This window comes from Pterocles gutturalis, unplaced genomic scaffold, assembly GCF_000699245.1.
Source record: "Pterocles gutturalis isolate BGI_N339 unplaced genomic scaffold, ASM69924v1 scaffold18169, whole genome shotgun sequence".
Classification (NCBI taxonomy): domain Eukaryota; kingdom Metazoa; phylum Chordata; class Aves; order Pterocliformes; family Pteroclidae; genus Pterocles; species Pterocles gutturalis.
The window spans coordinates 17,450-38,717 of NW_010133603.1; the positions used below are offsets into that span (position 1 = coordinate 17,450).

Consider the following 21,268-nt stretch of genomic DNA (forward strand, 5'->3'; position numbering starts at 1 on the left):
AACTGTGACAAACAGCAACTTGCTTGCTTGAGGATGACTACAGCAGAAGAAAATAAATGAAGTTTTTCTGAGCCCCAGGACTACACCACACTGATGATACACATCTACCAGATTAGAGAAATTACCTGTTTCTAGAGATTTGCAAAAATGCTTCAGTGACATTCTACTATTTTACACTGATTCCTCCTCTAATTTCTTCCTGGACTTGTGCAGCTAATTGCTTATCGCGAGAATTTCCAAGTCAAAGCAAGCTGAAAACAGAACCTTGTAATTACTCAAACGCATTGTGGAAAACAGCAGTGACCGAGTTGAGCAACCCCTATTTAAGGAGTCCATACCCTTGCTCTGCACCAAAACTGGGCAGTGAAAAGAACAAAAGCTTTCCGGGCTAGCATAACTTTGTGAGCAATTACACACATACAAATCATCTAGAGGCAAAAACAGAAAATACCTGCCCATCATCATCTCTTTTCATAATCACTGGGGTCACCTGCAATAGCAGCAAGTGCCAGAACTCAAACCAACACAAAACTTCCCATCTATCTGCACTGCCTACAAGAGACAGCCCTGTCCTGCTCCCAATGGGAGCCCTGCTCCTGCCGCTGGCTTTTCAAACCCACCTATTCCCCCTTGCCAGGTCTTGATACAACCACAAAGCCAGCCACATTGACACCGATGCAGCCGTAGCTCCGGCGCCTAAGGTTAACAGCAACAAGGAAGGTCCTGAGCACTGAAGCACTGGCACGAGTATTTGCAGCCTGACCTGGAACCCCAAAAGTCTATTTAACATCTTTAAAGACTGAGTGGCAACTTAGAAAAACAAGCAGACTTAAGTTCACTACCTGAAAATGGTCATTTCTGCTAGAAGACCTGGGGGTATGCAAAGTAGGCAAGGTTGAAGCAATCACCTTAATGCTGCAATAACACAACTGCTTGCTTTTCAAACAAGTTTCCTCAGAAGAAACCAAAAGCAATCAAGTAACATAGAAAAGCGCATGGAAATTATCCTTATGGCACAAAAACAAAAGCAGAAAAGGTTCTATGTACCTCCTTTTAACAAAAGAAAGTCTAATTTCGAAATAGCTGCTTCACAGACTCAAGCCCACACCCCGAGGCAGTGGTTAGGTTTAGTTTTGTTTCTGTTTATTCCACAGTTTCCCTGTTTATTCAGCTTCTTTCCTCTCCCGGTGGCAGACAGTGCAGCGTGGGGCAAGCAGCTTCATCCAAAACCAACAAGCAGTCCTCGTCCCTGACAGCCGCTCCACGCTGCTCTTTCAAACACAGGTAGCTACATTCTTCTGAACTTGGAAGAAGCTTCAAATCTTTTCTAAAGGAAAAGGTAGCAGATCTCCTCAGAGCTTGCTTGAAAAAAAAAAAAAAGTTACTTTTTTTTTTCCAAGTATCATATTAAGCTGAAAGAAGGTAGTGAAGGTGATGAGGGAAAAGCCAAAGAGTTACACAGTCTGAGCTCAATATAGCTCAAATGCTACTCACACAACTGTTAAAAAAACACCAGCAGGAGTTGGAAGAGAAGTCTCTGCTCCTTCCCTGGAGGCTGCAAACATTTCCCAGAGATGCTGGTACGGTCACCAAATGCTTGGTAAGCATCCAACTTCTCTACCTACGGACAAATGCACTTTGGTGGTGTTTCAGATGATCCATCCTACACTGAAGTTTAACCTCAGCGATACCAATTTCACCAACTTCAAGTGAACGACTTTTGCCTTGTGCAGGCAAAGGACTGAGTTACTGAGGGATCAGGGCTGAATGAAGAGTAACAACATGAACCTTTTAAACACACATTTGTACCAGGAAACCCGGATACTGAAAATCGCTTGAAACCAAATCTGCTCATTTTGACATCAACATTAGAGCTCTTCCACAAGGATTTCCACAGAAAGCCAGTGCTTTGACAGAGAACAACTCTTGCTCTGCTTCCTTGGGGAACGGTGTGCTTGCATTCAGGCGTAAATCCAAGTCTGCAGTTCTCCTAATCTCAGGTACATCTAGCCAGCAAAACAAGAAATGTGATCGCAATGTATACAGAACATTGGGAGCAGCGGTGGCCACAGCCAGAGCACAGGCAAGCAGTCACACCAGCTGGCTGAGCACACCCCACACTCTCACCAGGCCATAGTCCACATTCACAGTTGTGTTTTATGCAGCAATTGTCACACGGAGCAAAATAAGCAGCAAGGACTTGATGGTCGAGGATGCAGCATGGACAAAATGGGAATCACACCAGCACAGGAGGGCACACAGATCCTGCGCCGCTCTGTCTTCAGCATCATCAGTAACTGTTCTATACCCACAGGTGCTTTTGCTGTGTGGATACACCTTCAGCCTGAACAGCACTTTTCCATCACCACACTGCACCAACAGTCTGCCTGCTCCCCTTGAATAAAGGTCTTCACAGTGACAGCTAAAACAAGAGTTTCACCAAAACAGATGTCCATCACAGTATTTGATAAAAGAAGTCACCAAGAGAAGGTGTTTCTCAGAAAAAAAGTGCATTTTTAATTTAAATAGATGTTCTCTTAAAGATTACCATTTCAATGACTGATTTATAGTGACATAAAATACCTGATAATAGCCTTATAAAAAGAACTTTGAATCATCAAGTCTAATGAAGCTGGACAGTTAACGAGCAGCTGTCAAACCATGCCCACACACAGTGCCCACTGCAAAACCAGGACCCAGGCCTTTCACAAATTACTTCTTCACTGCTTCAAAAACAAGACCACCACAGCAGCTTCACAGGTACACTCACCCACTGCTTTTGTAAGGCAGGTTCCAGCAACAAAATCCTGTTCTGTATTTCTTTTTTAAATCAGCAAGAATTTCAGGTAATTTACTCCCCTCTGTTCCATTCACAGGAGAAAAATCATTCTCGTAACAGAGTCTAGGGCATTTTTTCAGAATTTTACAGACCAGCAACATTCTCCATGTAGTTAAACTATTTTAATCCTATATGCACACACCCTCCACACCATACACAGGTGCACAAACAACCTGCCTGGGTTAAAAGTGCTCAGTGATGAGTAAACCCTTTGGATGCTGCAATACCTATAGCTGCATTTTACAGAAAGCAGCAGCAACTGTTGTGATGGCCTGCTGTTTTAAGTTCAACGATTTCTACAGGAAGATAAAAGCTTAGTCTAAACCAACCCCATGTATTTGGTTTTTTAACTTGTTTTTGCAAGACTCCCGGACTTGCAAGCCTGCTTTCAGGGCAACCATGCAAAACTGGACAAGTTATTCTAAATACGTCATAGATTCTTTCAACCCAGAGAAGACATTTTTACATCAGCTGGACTGATCTTCCTACTCATCTAAACCTCCTCGCTTCTCACAACCCTGAGGAGCAGCCTGCCCATTACACAGGTCTGAGTGGGTACGGATCACCTTCGATGCCTCGGGGCAAAGGTGATGGCAGAAGACTGGTAGGCAAACACCCCTGTGGAAAAGTAAGACAGTGAGAGACTGGGAACAACTAACACCTGTCTACCCACTGAAGTACAGTAACTACAGAGAATAACTGTATGACTGCTTTCCTTACTCAGGGAGGTACAGATAAGAGCTACAGGTCTCCTACCTCAGATGCAAGTTTAAGGCTCTCTCAGTTGTCAGCAACACACAGAAGAGTCACTGGCTGTGACAATTAACTTCATTTTAAGTCTCTTTTGTTCGAGTGAGTAACTCTTCCACTCAGACAACACATGACATGATACAACCCTTTCTCAATTAAACAGATATATTCAAGGCACACAACTAAAACCTCAATGTAAAACCTGTAAGGCTCCCAGCATTGGGAAGCAGCCACGCTACACTGTATTTTAACATGGTAGAGCCTGAGCCTCGCCACTCCTGCCTGCAGGCACAGGTGGTGCAAAGGGGACAAGGGGACACGGGCTCCAGTGTCCTCCTACAACCCCAGCAATGCTCCACTGTAACACCTCCTGCTTTTTTTAAAACCAGATTCTCAGGGAAACTCAAAACCAAGACCATGCACCAGCCTGCAGAGGAAAAGCAGTGATGTCTACAAAATGAGTGATGTCAGGACATGCACAGACATGTGGAGAAGGACCTAGAACTTAGTGTTACTAGTAAATCCTTAAATTAGATGTTGTAAAACAAGGTATGGATAGATTTCACATAAGACATTGTTTACTAGAAACATCCCAGGAAAAATGTATTTCAATTTAATAGACCTATGTTGATTTTATCCACAACACAGTCTGTCCACTCAATCACCATTTCTCAGAATCAGATGCATGGTGGGAATTGAATTTCTCTGTGGAAAGAGGTGTGAACATTTGCCGGAGTTGCATTCAGTTCTGCCTTATCTCTGTCACAAACAGAACACAAACTTCATTAAAACCTCTGTTTGTTAAAATGTCTCGGTTGGGTTTATTTTGTGCCACTTGCTGCCTGAATTTAAAAAAAAAATTACATTTTTTTCTATAATACACTTTATACTGTGGCTGAAAGGAGACTGCTTGCATAACAAGTATTATGCAATTTCCCAAGTAAGTAATACCCTTGTAAGAGGGGAAGATCACAAAGTCCTTTAGATTTTCAAGGCTGCAGATTTGGCTTCAAAAGCAGAGAGTCTGTAAAAACCACATACCATCCCAAATCTTCCTGATAATTATTGACGTTGCCATCAGCAGCCAAAGACCCCACCAGGAACAGTGCCCCACTGTGTATTAACAAAAGTCAACCTGGCAAAATACACAATTTGCCATCACAGTACTCTCTCCAAAGAATGTAAACAGCTTAAAAAAAATTAAAAACACCAAAAAAACCTAGTACGTATGCAGTTATAATTATAATGCTGTGTTTTGGTTTGGATAGCTTCTAGTCCTAAGATGGCTTTATTAAATCAGTAAAACACACAAAAAACAAACAAACAAAAAGCAACTTTAACTTTATTAGCCATCTTCAGCCTTAGTACTTTGCCAGCACAAATACAGTAGCAGAGTATCTCAAGTGGAAAAGCTAGACTAAGAAAAAAGCCCACCAAAATACCATGCAACTGAGTGATCATCAGCAGATGTTTAAAAAACAAACTGCCCTCACACTGTAAACAAGCATGTACTTTAACGGTCCAAGTAACTCATGGAAAGCAAACACAAAAGTAAAAAAAGAAATCCAAGTGGCAGCACAGAAAAAAAAAAAAAATACAAGACCAAGCAATTTGGCAAATAGACCCCAAAGCCCACCAGCCCTCTACCTTCAAATTTTGACAAATAACTCACAGAACTGAAAAAATTTTCCTTCGTCTTATTTTTTTTTTTCATTTATGATTTAGCCTTTTCACTGGTGTTTCTCTAATCTCCATGCAGCCCCCAGCATACAGTGCTGGTGGTCCCGGCATGCTCCAGCTCTCGCCAGCCAACACTGACACTGACCCTGTTCTGGGAGAGGGAGGTCCCCGTGCACCAACCCCTGCACCAGCCACCACACTGGCTGGGAATCTTGAACCCCCAGCCAGTGCACAACTGCAGCCTTGTGTTTGCACTGGAAATAGGCTGCCAGTGAAGAAGTAATTCAGTAAGTAAAAAAAGCCCGTTATTAGTTTAAATAATTTTCACTGAAAACTAAAGAGGTCCATTGAAAGTTTCAGATCTTGGAGTCCTGGGAGACTTTCACCAACTTCAACTGGGTATCAGGGAGCAGAAAAGAGGGACATCAAGTTTTGCAAATGCAGCAGCCATTCTGCCAGAAATTAGACATACAACTGTACTTTCACAACTGAGCTAATCAGCCACGTTCCAAACAGAAGCTGCATTTATCTCCTCAGAACACCAGACTTTTTTTCTTAATTATCCAAGGTCAATGGCAGTGAATATTGAGCAAACTGACACTTAGAGAAGCAATGTAGATACAAAACCAGAGGGCAGGCTTAGCAGTAGTATCACATTTTTATATAAAGTTGATCTTTTGAGATGTGAGAATTACTTTCTACTTAATCACCAATCAATACATTTGATAAGGCACCTTTTTAGAAACAGAAATACCAAGATCTGTACCAGCATAATTCTCCCTTTTTCATAGAATCATAGTATCATTTAGGTTGGAAAAGACGTTTAAGATCATGGACTCCAACCATAAACTACCAAGTCTACCACTAAACCATGTCTCTAAGTGCCACATTTACACATCAACCAAGAGGAAAAAAAAAATTTAATGTTGGAATAGAGTGTAAGGGTTTAAGACAACAGAAGCATCCAGTCAGCCAAGAGAATAATAACTACATTAATTCTTTATCAAACTCACCCAGAATTACAGCAACACCTCAGAACTTTCACCACCATCTCCATGTACTTAAGATATTCGCAGAAGTTAACATGAACAACTTGAAAGCATCACGCCCCCAGTTCAATGCCTACAAGATGGGAGGTCTGGGGCACACAGTCTCATCTGCTGCCTTGCTGAAATACACAGCTTTTCCAGACAGGTTCAACCTTGTCACAAAACAGAAACTAATTTGGAAATTTCAATAACCATTTCAGTTTCCCTAAAAACAGGCATGGCAAAGGGCTGACTAGTACTGTGCAACAGAAAGGTATTGCATAATTTCCCTGAAATTTCTATTCAAAAACACAACAACAAAAATGCGTATTATTCTCATGAGGTGAAGAGTTATTTCATGCAGCATCCATAATTACACAGCAATTGAAGATTTCTGCAATCACAGAAGCAAAGAATAGCTCCAACAAGCCTAAGGTGAGCAGGATTCTTGGTTTGACTGGGTCCTGATGAGGAAAAATAAGGGAAAGGGAAAGGTACTTCCATACCTGTCGAGATGGAACTAACACAACAGCAACAAACGTGTCCTGACCATAACAGTCCTGGGGAAAAAAAAAAGCATCTTCCTTTAAACGCACAGTGATCCTTAGGCAATGCAGGGATTGCGTGGGGCTATATTTCTCTCCAAGTTACATTCTAGTTTCCTAAGCTTGCTGGTGACATTATATAACTATTAATTACACCACTGTTCCCCGTGCTTTTAACTGCAAGGATTCAAACTGCTTCCAGTAGCTCACTAATCCAAAGTACAATCCTCTTGACAGCAACTGACAGATTTGGAGTATTCAGTTCTAGCTGAAAGGAAGGAAAAAAATCAAAACTCACATCTGTCCACTGAAAAAACCAGCCAATATTCCTCCTGACCGGACTCACAGCTCAGTCAGGGGCTGGGACACACTGCCGATGGGACTCCAAGCCTTGTGTTAATGCGCTAAGTAGCTCTCTCAGCCCAACACAGGGCAGAAAAGGAGCAGCCCAGACCTACAGAGTGGTGAAACACAGAATGGGGGTGGAACACAGAGAAGTTAAGAGCAATGTGCCAGGCAAGGCAGTGAGCTGCTGGAATCAGCACCCTGATGCAGTGCCATCTCAGGGGTTTTCCACCCCTCCGGCAGCACAGCTGGACCCCAGCTGGGTGCCTGCTCCACTACTCCAAAAGGTGACACCCCCAAAGGATAGCTGTGCTCACACCCCAAAGCCCAGCATCCACCCACTCAGGACCAGCTGGGTGGCTCCAAGAAGCAGCTGGAGTCAAGCTGTCCTAACACACCAGAGGAAGATTTCTTTCCAAAGGCCATCCTGAAATTCTAAGAAAAACAGAAGATTGGGTCTCTTTTGCATCGCTGTTATCACAGGCACTGAAACGTTTCAAGCACCAGCTACTGGACCCAGCAGAACCCCTCCTCAGATGCCTGCTCTGCCTTTGCCCTTCCCATGGACTCTGCCAGTGTGAATCTTCCTTGCAAGCTCTGACACAATTCTCCATGCATTATTTATGCTCTTCCTAAGTCATGCAGTGGGGTAATTACTTAATTATTGTAATGATATTTTGCAATGGCTGTACTCTATTATTCTAATTGATTTTCATGGGATTGCTTTTACTGCATGTTTTGAGCACAAGAGCATATTTTCTGGAATATAAAAAGCTAAGTTTTACATTCATTTAAAGCCTAAGAGCTGGATGTCAAAAGTGACTTTTTAGGAGAATATAGATGTATTTTTAATTAAAACAATATTAATGTATTACTCAGATTTTTGCCATCTCTGCTAACAACCACTGACGACATTTTTTTTTCATAAATCTAATGAAAAATAGAAAGTTATTAACTATTTGTAAGTATTAATCACAAATTGTTTTCCTTCCAATAGGATGTTGTTCTACTGGTAAGACTTCAGTTAGCATAACTACCAAACTTTTGAAAGGTGAGAAATCTGCAACATTTTTATTCACAGACTAAAAGTTTAAATCAAAACACATTTGCATGTCTTGCTTAACACCACATTAAATTTTAATGAGATAAACACCCAGCTTAGGACTTGGAGAATTGTTACAGTAAAACACTAAATAAAAACAGTCCTTTCTGTATACTCAACATGATATACAGTACACAGCAAAGCAACCCAATTAAACAATTATTTATGTTTCCCTATCCCCAAGATATTCTTCAGGCTATGCATGATTCAATACGTACTTTTAGAAGTTTTGTGAAGCAATGAATAGGATTTCAAAAAACACAATAGTCCCAGTAGTTCCAAACTGCTAAGAAAACTTTTTCTGCCTCCAGCCAGAATTCTTCCAAGAGGAGCCTTACCTTAAAAGCCGCTAATGATAACAGTCTGAACTAGAGCAAGGAGAAATAGCAGCATGCCACTGATAATCACCCAGCTGTAGGAGCAAAGGCATGGATACAACTCCACGGGGAAGGAACATCACCTTTTTGATCCAAGTGAGCACAAATATACATGAGGACTAACATATTTGTACACTAACATCAAACCCAATAATTTTAAACAGTTAGCAGTAGGAAGAATAAACTTCAGACAGATGAGATTCATCCAGAACTACAGCCCCACAAAATCTGGTGAATACATTGGACTTTCTGGGTATTTTGTTTCTTTCTGCCTATATACAAGAAAATGTTTGGTCACCACCTATGACACTTACTTAAAAAATAAAAACAAACAGATACAAAGTTTTATCAGTCTCAGCCCTGTTCAAACTGTAGAGGCTCCTAGGATGACTGAGAGCAATGAGCAATCTGAGGAGTCCTACACTTACATGGACAGAGACCAAGTTCTTCCATCGGGTCTCATTTAAGTCTTTATACAATACAACTAATTTCTCTTTTCTTTTTTACATATTAAAAACACCTCCCTGGAAAAAAAATAGTCTTGGAACAAAGCAAGATCACAAAAGATAACTGTGTTAAGTTTTCACATCAACTTATTCCCTTTCTTCTCAACGCATCAGTCTCAGAGGCCTGATCCAGCCCCTGCAGCTGATGACAAAGTGCTGCACTGCCTTCTGCAGCCTCTGGACATGATTCAGAAAAATCAATGCAAAGAGCAAAAGGTCATGTTCTCCGCAAGCATCAACTACCTGTTGAACCAAGACAGATTTGCAAATGCTAGCACACTCACAAATAAAGCTACCAGCTGTTATTAAACTGATTTCTTAACACAGTATCCATATTCCCACACCTGTGAGTAAGTAAACCTCTTCCTTACATTACATGACTTCATATAAAAAAAAAATCACTCAAGCTTCTGACAGGCTTTTAAAAACAAGTGAGTGTAGTACATAGCTGTACAATCTCATACCTTTGAATATAGAGTGCCAGTGGGAAAGTCACTCTGACTTACAACACAAAAAAACAAAGGCAAGATGGGAAAAACTAAAGAGACAGAAATAAAAACAAACTACTTCTAGGTGTTATCCCTCACTCGCCCTGCACATTAGGAAAAACCCTGAGAACTGGCACAGAACTGTAACAGGTACCTTATTACAGACTTTCTTCCATGACTTCCTTGACACGTCTGGTCATTGGTAGAAGTAATGGCTCTTCCAAGGACAAGCAGTGAGTCTGTCCTCACATTTTATGTCTTTATAAATGCACGTGCTGAACATGAAGGTGTGATGTCCCATGCATCTACAGAGAAGGTATGCAGCATATGCACATGCTGTTCTACGGCCCCGTTCATTGTTGCTTTTTGTATCAACTAGTTAATTCATACTTGTAAAAAATGTCATCCTCTTCATAGAGACAGGGAAGCTTTTGCTTATGATTAAGTTTCACTATCACCTCTTCGAACGCAGGTTGAATCATAGCGACTCTCAGCACAGCAGAGTGAATTCCCAGCACATGTTTGTACATTCCCAGCAGATGCAACCCAGGAGCCTTAACAAACCCTTCACAGGTCTAAACTCCTGAAAGCAAATGTGGAGCCCCAGCTTCCAGAGGTGCTGTGACACTGCCATCAAGTATTTTAATGAACCTCAAAATTCAGTTTGAGCTCTGGCATTGCAGACAGTCTGTCCCTGTGAATAGCCCCACAGTCCTATGGACACAAATAATAACACTCACCTTAAATGCATCAGATCTTTTTGACCTCAGAAGTTAAGCAACTTAAAACTAACTTGAGTCACATCCGGTAATAAGCACTTCTAATTAATGACTCTTAATTGCTCCCAGAGTACTGTATTCCCACTCCCATGATTACGCATGTTCCTCGCTCTGCTAACCCACATGAAAAGTTGTGCAACTCTAACAATCCCATGCCTTCAGTACCCATACAGCACACAGCCGTGCCACTCCTCCAGTGATTTAGGAATGAAGACATCACTACACATGACAACAAAATGAAGCGCACAAAGTCTACCCACCACGCCGTTTCAGCAGTTGTATCATCATTTGCTTTCTTGCTGCCCTCACTCTTATTGTTAAATGACTACCTATACAGTTCAGAGAAAGGAAGATAAACGTTGGGTTTTAAGTCTGACTTCATGTGTAGTTTTTGAGAAGACATTTCAGGATTTCAAAGCGTTTTCCAAAAATTAACTTAAACCTGGGCACAAGAGTTACCTAACTGTCCAGAGTCACAGCAAGGTGAAAGGGGGGCTGTAGGGATGTGGGGAAGTCCCCGCAACAAGCGGTGCCCTGGCTGCCAGCACCCCACTTGCAGTGCTGGCAGATACACAAACACCCATCAGCCAGAATAACAATTTTCTGCCAATAATTGTAATTTCATTGTGTGCCACATGGGAATTCATATCTGGACACCGAGACAGTGTTTATGAAAGGTTTGCAGCCCTGTATCCCGTAACAGGAGCTCTCCTGCTTGCCTTGGAGAAAGCCCACACTGGCTCCTGATGGGACCACCACTACACCACCCCCACAGAAAGGCAAGAGCCCCAAAAGGGGCAGAGCAGCCACGGAGAAACAGCCACTTGCACATTAACTCGTCCTCCCTGGGCAAAGCCGGAGGATGCCCACCACTGGCAGCACACCAAGCTACCTCTAAGCTAACTCGTTACTGAGCCGCACGACCCAGCCGTCCCTCGGCCAAGCCACCCGCCGCTGCTACCATGTGCTTCATCTTTCACTCTGACAGAAACCCAGAGCCGTCAGCTGCTGTTAAGAGTAACTTCTGCAACCCACCGGCTTCACTTTCAACATTTCTCCTCCGATTAAGACACACCATCCTTCAAACCACACACCGGCATCGGGCAGCTGCCAGTCTTTCCTACACAATTCAAGCTTCTTGTGTGTAAAGCCAACGGAACACGCATCATTCCCCCAAAATAATTCACCATTTTTATGAGAAGCAGTTTTATGTGATACAGGTTTATGAATTGCAAACATTGCCTAGAGTTTATTAAATATTTTTGTTAAATTGATCCACATCCATGACTGTTACAGATGACAAGAAAATGGTTTGGTTTCTCCATAAGGCACCCGCAACAACTGAGCAATAGCAGCAAACAGGCACCAACCAGAGCTTCCTCGCCCCATTAGCATTACAGAGGAAAGCCTCCCCTTCTGCTGCTAATGATGTGCTCTACCCTGTATCCCCAGGAGACAAATGACTGCACTGGCTGATTGACTCCATCACAGGGCCATCATCCGTCAATGTATTGCTTCTCTTATTGAAATCTCATCTTGGGGAGAGAAAGCCCTCAGTACCACTTCCGAAAAAACAATGAAAGCACTTTCAGAATAAGAGCTCCAAGATACATAATTAGAGCCAAATGCTTCAGGAGAAACACGCATTTCCAACAACCTGAACATGCATGCATGCTTTGTCCAACCAGGACAAGTAAGATTTATGTCCTTCTGCTAACCTAGATGATTATTTTTATTTTAAACAAAGGAATGAAACGTCTACCATAGACATAAATTTCTTCCTCAAATTAAAACACAGACAGTGAATACAATCATACAGAGTAAAGAATGGCAACCCAAGGATATTTAGCTGATTTGCTAAAGGGTGAATTCCAGCCTCTTTACACAGGCTCAAATAACCCTAACATCATACTATCCCCATTGATACCTGCAAATAGAAGCAAAAGAAAATACAAATCCTTCCATGTAGTATAGATAATTAAAAAATTAAAAGGGAGTAATCCTATTCAATTAAGAACAACCCCTATAATTTTAAAAAATGCTGCACATTTGGGATCAGGGCACAGGGTGTAACCCATGCTCAACATTCATCGGGCAGCATTCTGGTCAACTTTGCAACATCACTGAAGCCACCAAATCCTAGTAGTTCTACATCCTCTGTCCACCTCCCCAGTTCAACCATGTTAAGTTGCACATGAACTACCTATAGTTCCATACGCACAAAAATAATTCAGCTCAGGAAAAATATTTCAGATTATGATCAGTTCTCACATATGTCTACTCAACAATACAAATCTGAAGAAGGCGGCTTTATCTCAGGCAGGATATTTTGTCTCACTTAGCACCTCTGCATGCTACAAGCAACCCATCATAACTCTGAAATCCCAGAGAACAATCTGCTTGAGAAAACAAATCTAAATATTTATTCCTTGTTTACCCGAAAACAGAATCCAAAACTGACTTGTTTTGATTCCATTTTATTTACAGACAACCAATCTGATAAGATCCTCAAACTAAAGTTCCTAGAACTTCCTGTGTAAGTTGTAAATACAGTTTCTGGAAGTTTGCACCTCCGTATAGCAACTGACACAAAGCATACACTGCACTTACTCAAATATGGAACACTTCAGCTGTCAGAAAATTGTCAGAAAATACACATTTCAAAATGTTTATCAGTCAGAAGGTTAAAATCAATTTGACTATTACAAGACTTCTGCTTCTGCAGTAAAGAACAAAATTACAAATTTTTAGTATTTTGATCCTTGTAGCATAGGGGGTTACTCTACAATCCTAGGCCAGTGTTTCGAATAAGACCAATCAGACCACATACACATGGTTCAAAATCAGGTCTCCTGGGTTCACAATCCATACTTTAGATCCCTACAACCTCTTTTTCTCATGCATTCCCAGCATTACTTAACAGAAGATTGGCTGTGGATGTACTTCTAACTTTCAGAAACATAGGCAACACTTCAATAATAAAACACTATGAAAACAATGCCCAGTTTTAGCCAGATAGTTTTTTCTAGGAAGGAGTTGAGATTCACCTGACTCTGAAGATACGGAGTGTTACTGAACAGTCAAACAAAACCCACCAGGCCAGAAAGAAGTGATGCGTTTCGTTCTCATTTATATTTGAGCCAGTCAGTATTAGAATCTTTCCAATGTTTAACAGGCAGTGAATTTGTTGATGTACCAATTAGCACTCTGCTACAAAGAACACGCTCCTAATTAATAGCTGGCTTACGGGAAGAGATATGTTAAGGATTTGGTTGTACTTCCAGACGTAACAGAAGTGTGAAAGGAGCGCTGGTTGACGTAAAGAAAATCTGTCTGCACAAAGAGACAACCAATGTATTTAGCATGTGTCAGCTCTAGAAGGAACTTACATAAATGTAATGGAGGCATTTCCACACTGCTTCTGTCGTATCATGTAATCTTGGACATCTGCTTAGGGTAGCATGTATGGGTTACTCAGTATTTGTGGCCTCCTTTTTTTGCTGTGTCCTTAATAACCATGACGTGGTAATAACAATAATTTTCCCTTTCCTGTCTGAAACGTGAACACTTTAAATAAATCCTCAGAAACCCTCCTGTAAGACACCTTCCCTCTGAAAATGCCCCGATTTCTCCTCTTACCTTGTGAAGAAGGCCAACGCAAAGAGAGACGTAAAGTACAGCTGCAAGACACAGCCACAGAGAGAGCTTGTATGAATCCTATTTCAGGTCAGAGCTACGCATTACGAAACTCCAGCGCACCTTGTGAGTGACCTACATTTCAGGACTGGAACCCCCTAACCTAGAGAACCACCCGAAATCCTGCGAAATAGGTCAGTGGGTTTCCTCGTAAGAAGCATTATGCAGACAAGAAGAGATGCACACAATAAAGGACAAGCAGAGCACATCCTTCACCTATCTCTCACCCTGCTGCCATATTCCTGCACACTGGCAGGACTCCCCGGAACTGCTGTGAACTTCTGTGCTTCTCACTGGGGGACCCTGGAAGGACTTGTCTGCTCATTGAAACCCAATAGAGCAGGGAGAAAAGGAGCAACACAGCAGCAAGGAAAAGTGAGCCTCCCAAGAGCAGAGCCGTTTAATTCACATTGTGAGCACAAAGTGAGTCTCGCAGCAGCTGGAATACAAATTTCACCTGATTCACGATCAGCCTGGAGTTACGGAAGGGGTATCCACGCTACAGCACAGAAGCCAGATAGGGCCAGCCAAAAGCCTCCACCCTGCCCACAACACATTACCTGCCAACCTTCATCCCTCATTGGTCTTGGGTCCCATGTGTTGCTTTCAGGGACTTAACAGTTCAGCGAAAACAGAGCCCCATGGGACTCCAAGCTGCTGGAGAACATGAGCAGGCAACACACGACAGCAGGAGCCGAGGGTGTCCACAGGGAACCATGCTTTGCATCCACCACCTCCCTCCTCTCAGCTATTGCTCTGGTCAACACTGCACAAACACTTTTCTATTTCCAGTTCATACAAGGTTTCACTTATTAGACAAACCCACATCAGGGTGCAAATACACACACCAATTGTGCAAATGCAGCAGCCCCTCCGCAGCCAGCTGACGGGAACATGAAACAATTGGGGCAATCAAGAAAGGCACGCAGAGAAAGTTGCTCAGCATTCCTCTGCCTACCAGTTCCCCACAAGGACCTGCCGAGACCATGCATCAGTATCCCAGTGGACACAACGTCTGTTTACAGCAATGAAAGAAAGTTGCGTGCCCTCTCCTCCTACACACACATACATACTTTGATTTAGATTCCAATCTCCCAAAAAAGCAGTCTATGGAGGATGGGAAAAATGAATAATATTCACGCTGCACATTATCAGTGATAGATTAACATGCTCAGTGCTGCAGTTTATCTGAGATATTTATAGTTTCCAACAGAAATCAGAGACTGATATTAAACCCTACCGTGCACAATCATTTAACCCAAACAGGTAATCTACATGAAAATTATAACACGCTTTATCCACACTGAAGATTTTACTATGTTATTTAATATAAAGACTTATTTTTTCCCCCTAATAAATAAGAGCCACAACAGCTATAGCTATCATTTCTTAACAGGACCTTCAGGAACAAGAAGCAGTAGAAGCAATGTGAGTCACAGCAGCCACCACAGTACCTACGGTGTTTGTCACCTAAAGCACGTGAGGCACTCGAATTTGATATACATAGTAAAAGGGATATTGCCACGATGCTGCACGCCAATACTGAGGATCCTCCCTGCTGAGAATGACTTCCCAGAGGTGCTGAGACCCAAGAGAAATCCTGCAGTGATGGTAATGAGATCATTAACGCCAGAGCCAAACACTAGCAAAGAGCAAATCAGGACACAACCCTTATTTCTTTCAAACAGCCCAAGTACAAGATGCAGATCTTACGCCAGTGTTACACTTGCACCAGGATGACAGATAATAGCTGATCTGAAGCTGAACAGCTTCATCTGCTCAGATGAGGTCTCACAGTCCTCTGCGCTAGTTTAAAAAAAAAAAAAAAAAAAAACAAAACAAACAGCAAGGGTAGCATGAATCTGTGCCAGTAGTCAGTTTACAATGGATCAATACCCCAAGCCACGTGGCTGAGGCACCTGCGGTCCAGCAGTACAAGTCATGAAGTCAAACTTACTGTATTGTCAAACCACAGACCCAGAATTCAGGGCTTGCTGTGAACCATCAACATTGTCTGCTTGTAAAACGCTAGGTTTGCTCCTCCTGTCCTTAGCTCTCATGCCCTGGTGGGTTTGCCAGACCTAGCAAAAGTACTCATCTACAAAATCAGAAAATAACAGCTAATTACTTTTAGACAGTGCTGGTAAACAAGGTATGAGACAACAGAGGTCTGAAGAACTCCTTGCATGTAGGCAAACATCTTGCAAATAGTTATCGTGCATTCCAGCACTGAAAACCACCTAGGCAGAATTACGCTGCTCTCACCCATTACCAACAGAGCAGTCCGCAAGGGAACACATCCTCGGGATCCGGATGGCCCCAGGGAGCGCTGGCACAGCTCCAGGCTGGTACAGAGCAGGCTCTGCTCCACCTGATCCAACTGCCATTTAACTTCAGCAATCAACAGGAAAAATAGGCATGATTGAACCACAGATCTAAATGGCCAATTAGTGAAAAAAATATTCCAGAGTAAAAGCAACAACGACCCTTTCACAACAGCTTTTTCCAGATGAGTCTCAAAACCCATTTTTATAGAAAATAACCCACTTAAAGTCCAGCTATGATGCTAAATAAAACCCACCTTAATGTAGGTGAAAGCTACTTAACTTGAAAGAACTGAATGAAGCCACTTCGCTGCCAACCTACACCACAGCTACACACCAAAGCAAGCATTTTCAGAAGAACAGTCCTGGAAACACATGGCAAATAAGAAGGGCATACATTAGTTGTACAGAGGTCAGGATCATAAGCCTGATTCCTCATTCCAGGAATAGCAGGACTATCTGGTGTCTATTCTGGTCAGCCCAGCTTAGATGCAGAACAAGAGAGTACTTCTCAAATGGTGACATGGACAGCACTTTATGTCCTTCAAGGTACTAGATGCAAACATGTAAAGGAATTTTCTGGAGAACTGAAGGGGAACAAAGGCCAGAATCTGAGACACCTGTTCCACACAACAGAATATTAATTTTAAAACTATGATGAATAGTTTCAGCTCAGCCTTTCCTCAAAAACGAGGATGGCAAAAGAGCGAAGCGCTACTGACGTACACTCCCCTTGAGCACTCCACAACGAAACCTATGTTCAAACCACTTGATGCAAACTCCAAACCGTGCACTTTAGGCATACAGGCATTAGCAACAAATACAACAGAAATGCTTATTAAGTGCATGCTTGCAGGACATACACACCACAACTTGTTAATTTTGTACTAAAAAGTCACATTGTTTTGTTAATTTGCATGTCAGACATCTAGTTGTTGCTGTCACATCTTCCACTGACTTTTTTTAGTGCGTTTCTCAGTAATCAAGGCACATTGACGAAAGAAGACATGAAGTTCAGACAAGGAAAGCACTTATCCAAAAGTCAGAGGAAAATTAACACCAGAGCAGCTCCATCACATCGCACCACTTGCCTATTTATCCAAAATTAAAGCTTCAGAAAACAGCAACTACCTCTGTGAAATCAGAGGGATGGCGGAAATAGTCTCCTTCACAATGATATCTGAAAGTAATCCCATGCAGAAACCTACACAGCCATGCCTGGGAAGAGAGAGGAAGCTACAAGAAGAGGTGTACAGAACACAACGTATGTAAACCATCAAAGAACCAAAGGGGAAGAGGAGCAAGAACACCAGTAAGAAAAACAAATGGAAGTAGGGAGCCATCATCTACCTTCAAACAGGAACACAGTTCCCCATAACAGGTAATACAAGCCCAAATTCTGCCCTCACTAAACTCTCCTTCCGCATTTGAAGTAGTAGGGGATATTGGAAGGGAACGGATGTCCATGGAGCAAGCTTCCCAGCAGAAATTTTATTTCAAGCCTTCTCCTGGATGCAGGAGCTAGTGGGGCTACACCAGAGCAAACCACCAGCTCCCAAAATACCAGTTAAATCGTCGTCCTGCCCAACTGTGTTGAACATAGCTTGCACCTTTGCCGTGATCCTCACAGAAGGAAAAACTTAGAAAAACTCAACATACTTGCCTAAATAGAGCAAAATGAAAGTTTAACTATAAAATAGCAGGAAAAAAGTCAAGGAAAGGGAGTTTGTGACCTACTGTAACAAATCCAGTAGTCAAGTAAGTACTACAGGTTTAATGTAATCTTTGCACAACTCCTCCCAATTCTCTTGAGACAGATTTGACCTCATTTTTATTTAAAAGTGCAACTGAAATATTTATAAACAGCCTTTTGAAAAAGTATTCAGGTGTAATTTAACTGTTTAGCATCTACAGTGAGTTTGACTTGGCAGGTCAACTCTAAAACTCACTGTGCTTGAAGCTCCTTTCATGAGATCCTAGGGAAAGGGGACAGTTGGATCTGAGAAAGTAAAACTTCTAACTGCTGCCAGCCACCCCTCCCACACACCAACAGATCATATCGAGTCTGATAAAATACACACACAGTGAGAATTAGCTAACAGCCTAACTAGTTCTCAAATCAGAGAATATTTATCAGCCAAAGTAAATTCTACATCAAATAACTGGCTTCACTGTGGAGCAGGGGGAAAAAAAGTAGGTCATACCAGATCTTAATAAAAAAACTGGGCATACAAATGCACACAATAATTTGATGAAAACCAGTTGCCTCACCACATCTACAACGTCTGTCTTTCACTACTTTGTTGGGTTTTTTCAATCAGTGACTTCGATAAATTTCCAGTAAGTGTTACTGAAGGAAGCCTTAATGAAGCAAGGCAGTTTTAAATGTGGAAAAGTGTCATCAACTTGTAAAACCACAACTTAAAAGTCAAGCTCATCAGACACCTTATATTTCAAGTAATCAATTATCAATCATAACTCATTAAGTATCTTTACATCAGTCACTTATTTCAAAATTTCTGAAGAATTTCCCTGGCAGCGACTCATACGTCACATACTGTAACACTCAAAGCAATGCCACAACAAAGAACTCTGACCTCCCAGGTCTTCTCAACATACGATGCTCACTCACGACATTCAATCACTCCTGCTTTCGGTTTTATTTATTCATAAATTATATAAATATGCAAGACGACATGATGGTCCATTGAATATTTTAAATACTTTCTCAAATCCTACAAACAAAAGCAATTTAAAAAGCAGCAAAAATGAATAGAAAGCTGATGAATTAAATGAATAAAAATTAGAAGCCATTCATAAGGGTCCATTAAAAGCTAAACAGGAGTACAATGTTTTAGACCAGAGGATCACATCTGCAAGAAAAGCTACAGCTCTTAACCTGGAATCACTAACTGCTATCCCTCTTAAGGGCCCTTTAAGAGACAAAGCATCCTACTACTTCAACAAACAGTTTCAAAATTATCATTCAACAACAACAAAAAAAGAAACAGCACACAAGAGAAAGCTGCTGCTCTCAAAATGAACATCAGCATGGTGGCCAAATAAAAATGATCAAGTTTGATACAAGATACAACCCATATGGACTCCTACATCTCATTAAGGCTCTCCTCCCACAAACATCCGTGCACATGCTTGACACCACACTGTGAGAACCTGCGGTGAATGCAAGGCTACGCGCTGTAGTAGCACAGTTAAAGACCTGCCGACTGCAGGATCAACGCGTTTCACCTGGGCCAAGAGGGAAGCTAAAGAAACAGAAACCCACAGAAACCAAGCATGCTGTGAAGGTGCAGTTGCATGACAAAAGAAGATTGAACAACCCCCTACTGTCCCGAAAGCTTGACCTTACTCAATGCTATAACTACGCTATTTAACATTAAGTTCAACACCTCTGCATATTTTGTAAAAAGTGTAGGGATGCTTGTAACTGACGTGCATCATAAAACACACAGTGAAGTACTACAGCACTCTGTTGCTGAAACTCAAGAGTTTCAATGGCCCAAAAGCATGCTCCCGGTTCAAAACTGAACTTCACATTGTTTAAAGCACAACGCGAACAACAACCAACCGAACATGCTTTCACCACCTTTGTCAATCGAGTCAAGAAAGCCAAGTCATGCAAACAGCCTGCTGATGAGAGCATCTCAGTACTTCAATCAAAGAAAGAATATGATGCCTTTCACAATGGAAATCTTTACGGACTACTTCCTTGGCAGAGTAGAGCAATGCGAACTCATATTTGGAAGGTACAATATGAACAAACTCAGAAGTCAACACAGTAGAACAAATCAGAAGAAGAAAGAAAAAGCAGAGCACCACATGCCTGTTTTAGCATCAACTGATATTTCCAGGACAAACTTTCTGAACCCATTAACTGTGAGAGTGCAAGTTTTGGGGTTTTTTTTGAGATTAAATTAATTACTGTATGTCAGCTTCACAATCTCGTAGACTTCCACAGTTACTCAGTGGAAGGCAGAGAGACCTGACTGCTAAAGCTTTCAGAAATCCGCACCATTCCCACACTGAGCACAAAGCTGATTCCTTTTGGATGACAACAGACACGGAGAGATCAACATCTCAGGAAGGGAGTCCTTCTCGTGGCATCTTTAGTTTCAGCCATTTCCTTTCTCACTCCCTAATCCTCAATCAATCATTTCTACACCTGTAGAAAGCACAGGTAAATCTCCACCCAAACCACAGTCAACCATCTGCCCCAAACCACAGCCAGAACACTTCTGGCTGGCTGCAGATTTCCAAGAGGTCCTCTGTACATCAGCAACAAAAAAGCACAGAACAACAAAAAGATTCAGGTTGCTGCCACATCCACGAAACATGTCTTCCAGCTCCAATTAAACGCTTGAAAGGGAATTTTTACAATCCACAATCTTTTGAACGGGGCCAGAAGGGACTGCATGTGGGGAAAAGGGGGGTTGCAACCAGGTGATATCCAGGCAACAGAGAAAAAAATTAACAAGTCAGTGCAGCCCAGCGCAGAGCAAAAGCCACCTGGAAAGGTGCAGACGTACCTTGTGGAGGTGCCTTTCCTGACATCGCAGATGCTGCATTTGAAGGCTTCGGCGCTGTTCCTGAAGGTGCACACGCTACAATCCCAAAAGCCTTCGTCGGCGGCAGGTTTGGCTTGTCTCTTCGGCCTTGAGGAGGGGGAGGGAGAGGGGAAGCGTGTGTGTGTGTACGTGTGTGTTTGGGGAGGAGGAGAGAGGCAGCGGGAGGAGGAATAAGAGGAGAGAAAGAAAAACACACACATGAGAAACCATGTTACAGAGCCCC

At 42.1% G+C, this 21,268-nt stretch overlaps 1 protein-coding gene across 1 annotated transcript in view; it reads right to left on the reverse strand.

The window, feature by feature from the left end:
* LOC104467508 (RING1 and YY1-binding protein-like) overlaps positions 1-21,255 on the reverse strand; it is a 38,585-nt gene extending 17,330 nt beyond the window's left edge. The window contains 3 exon segments of the mRNA XM_010081300.1: positions 21,007-21,170; positions 21,173-21,228; positions 21,231-21,255. Coding sequence (XP_010079602.1) covers positions 21,007-21,170; positions 21,173-21,228; positions 21,231-21,255 — 245 coding nt within the window.
* Positions 21,256-21,268: the final 13 nt, after the last annotated feature.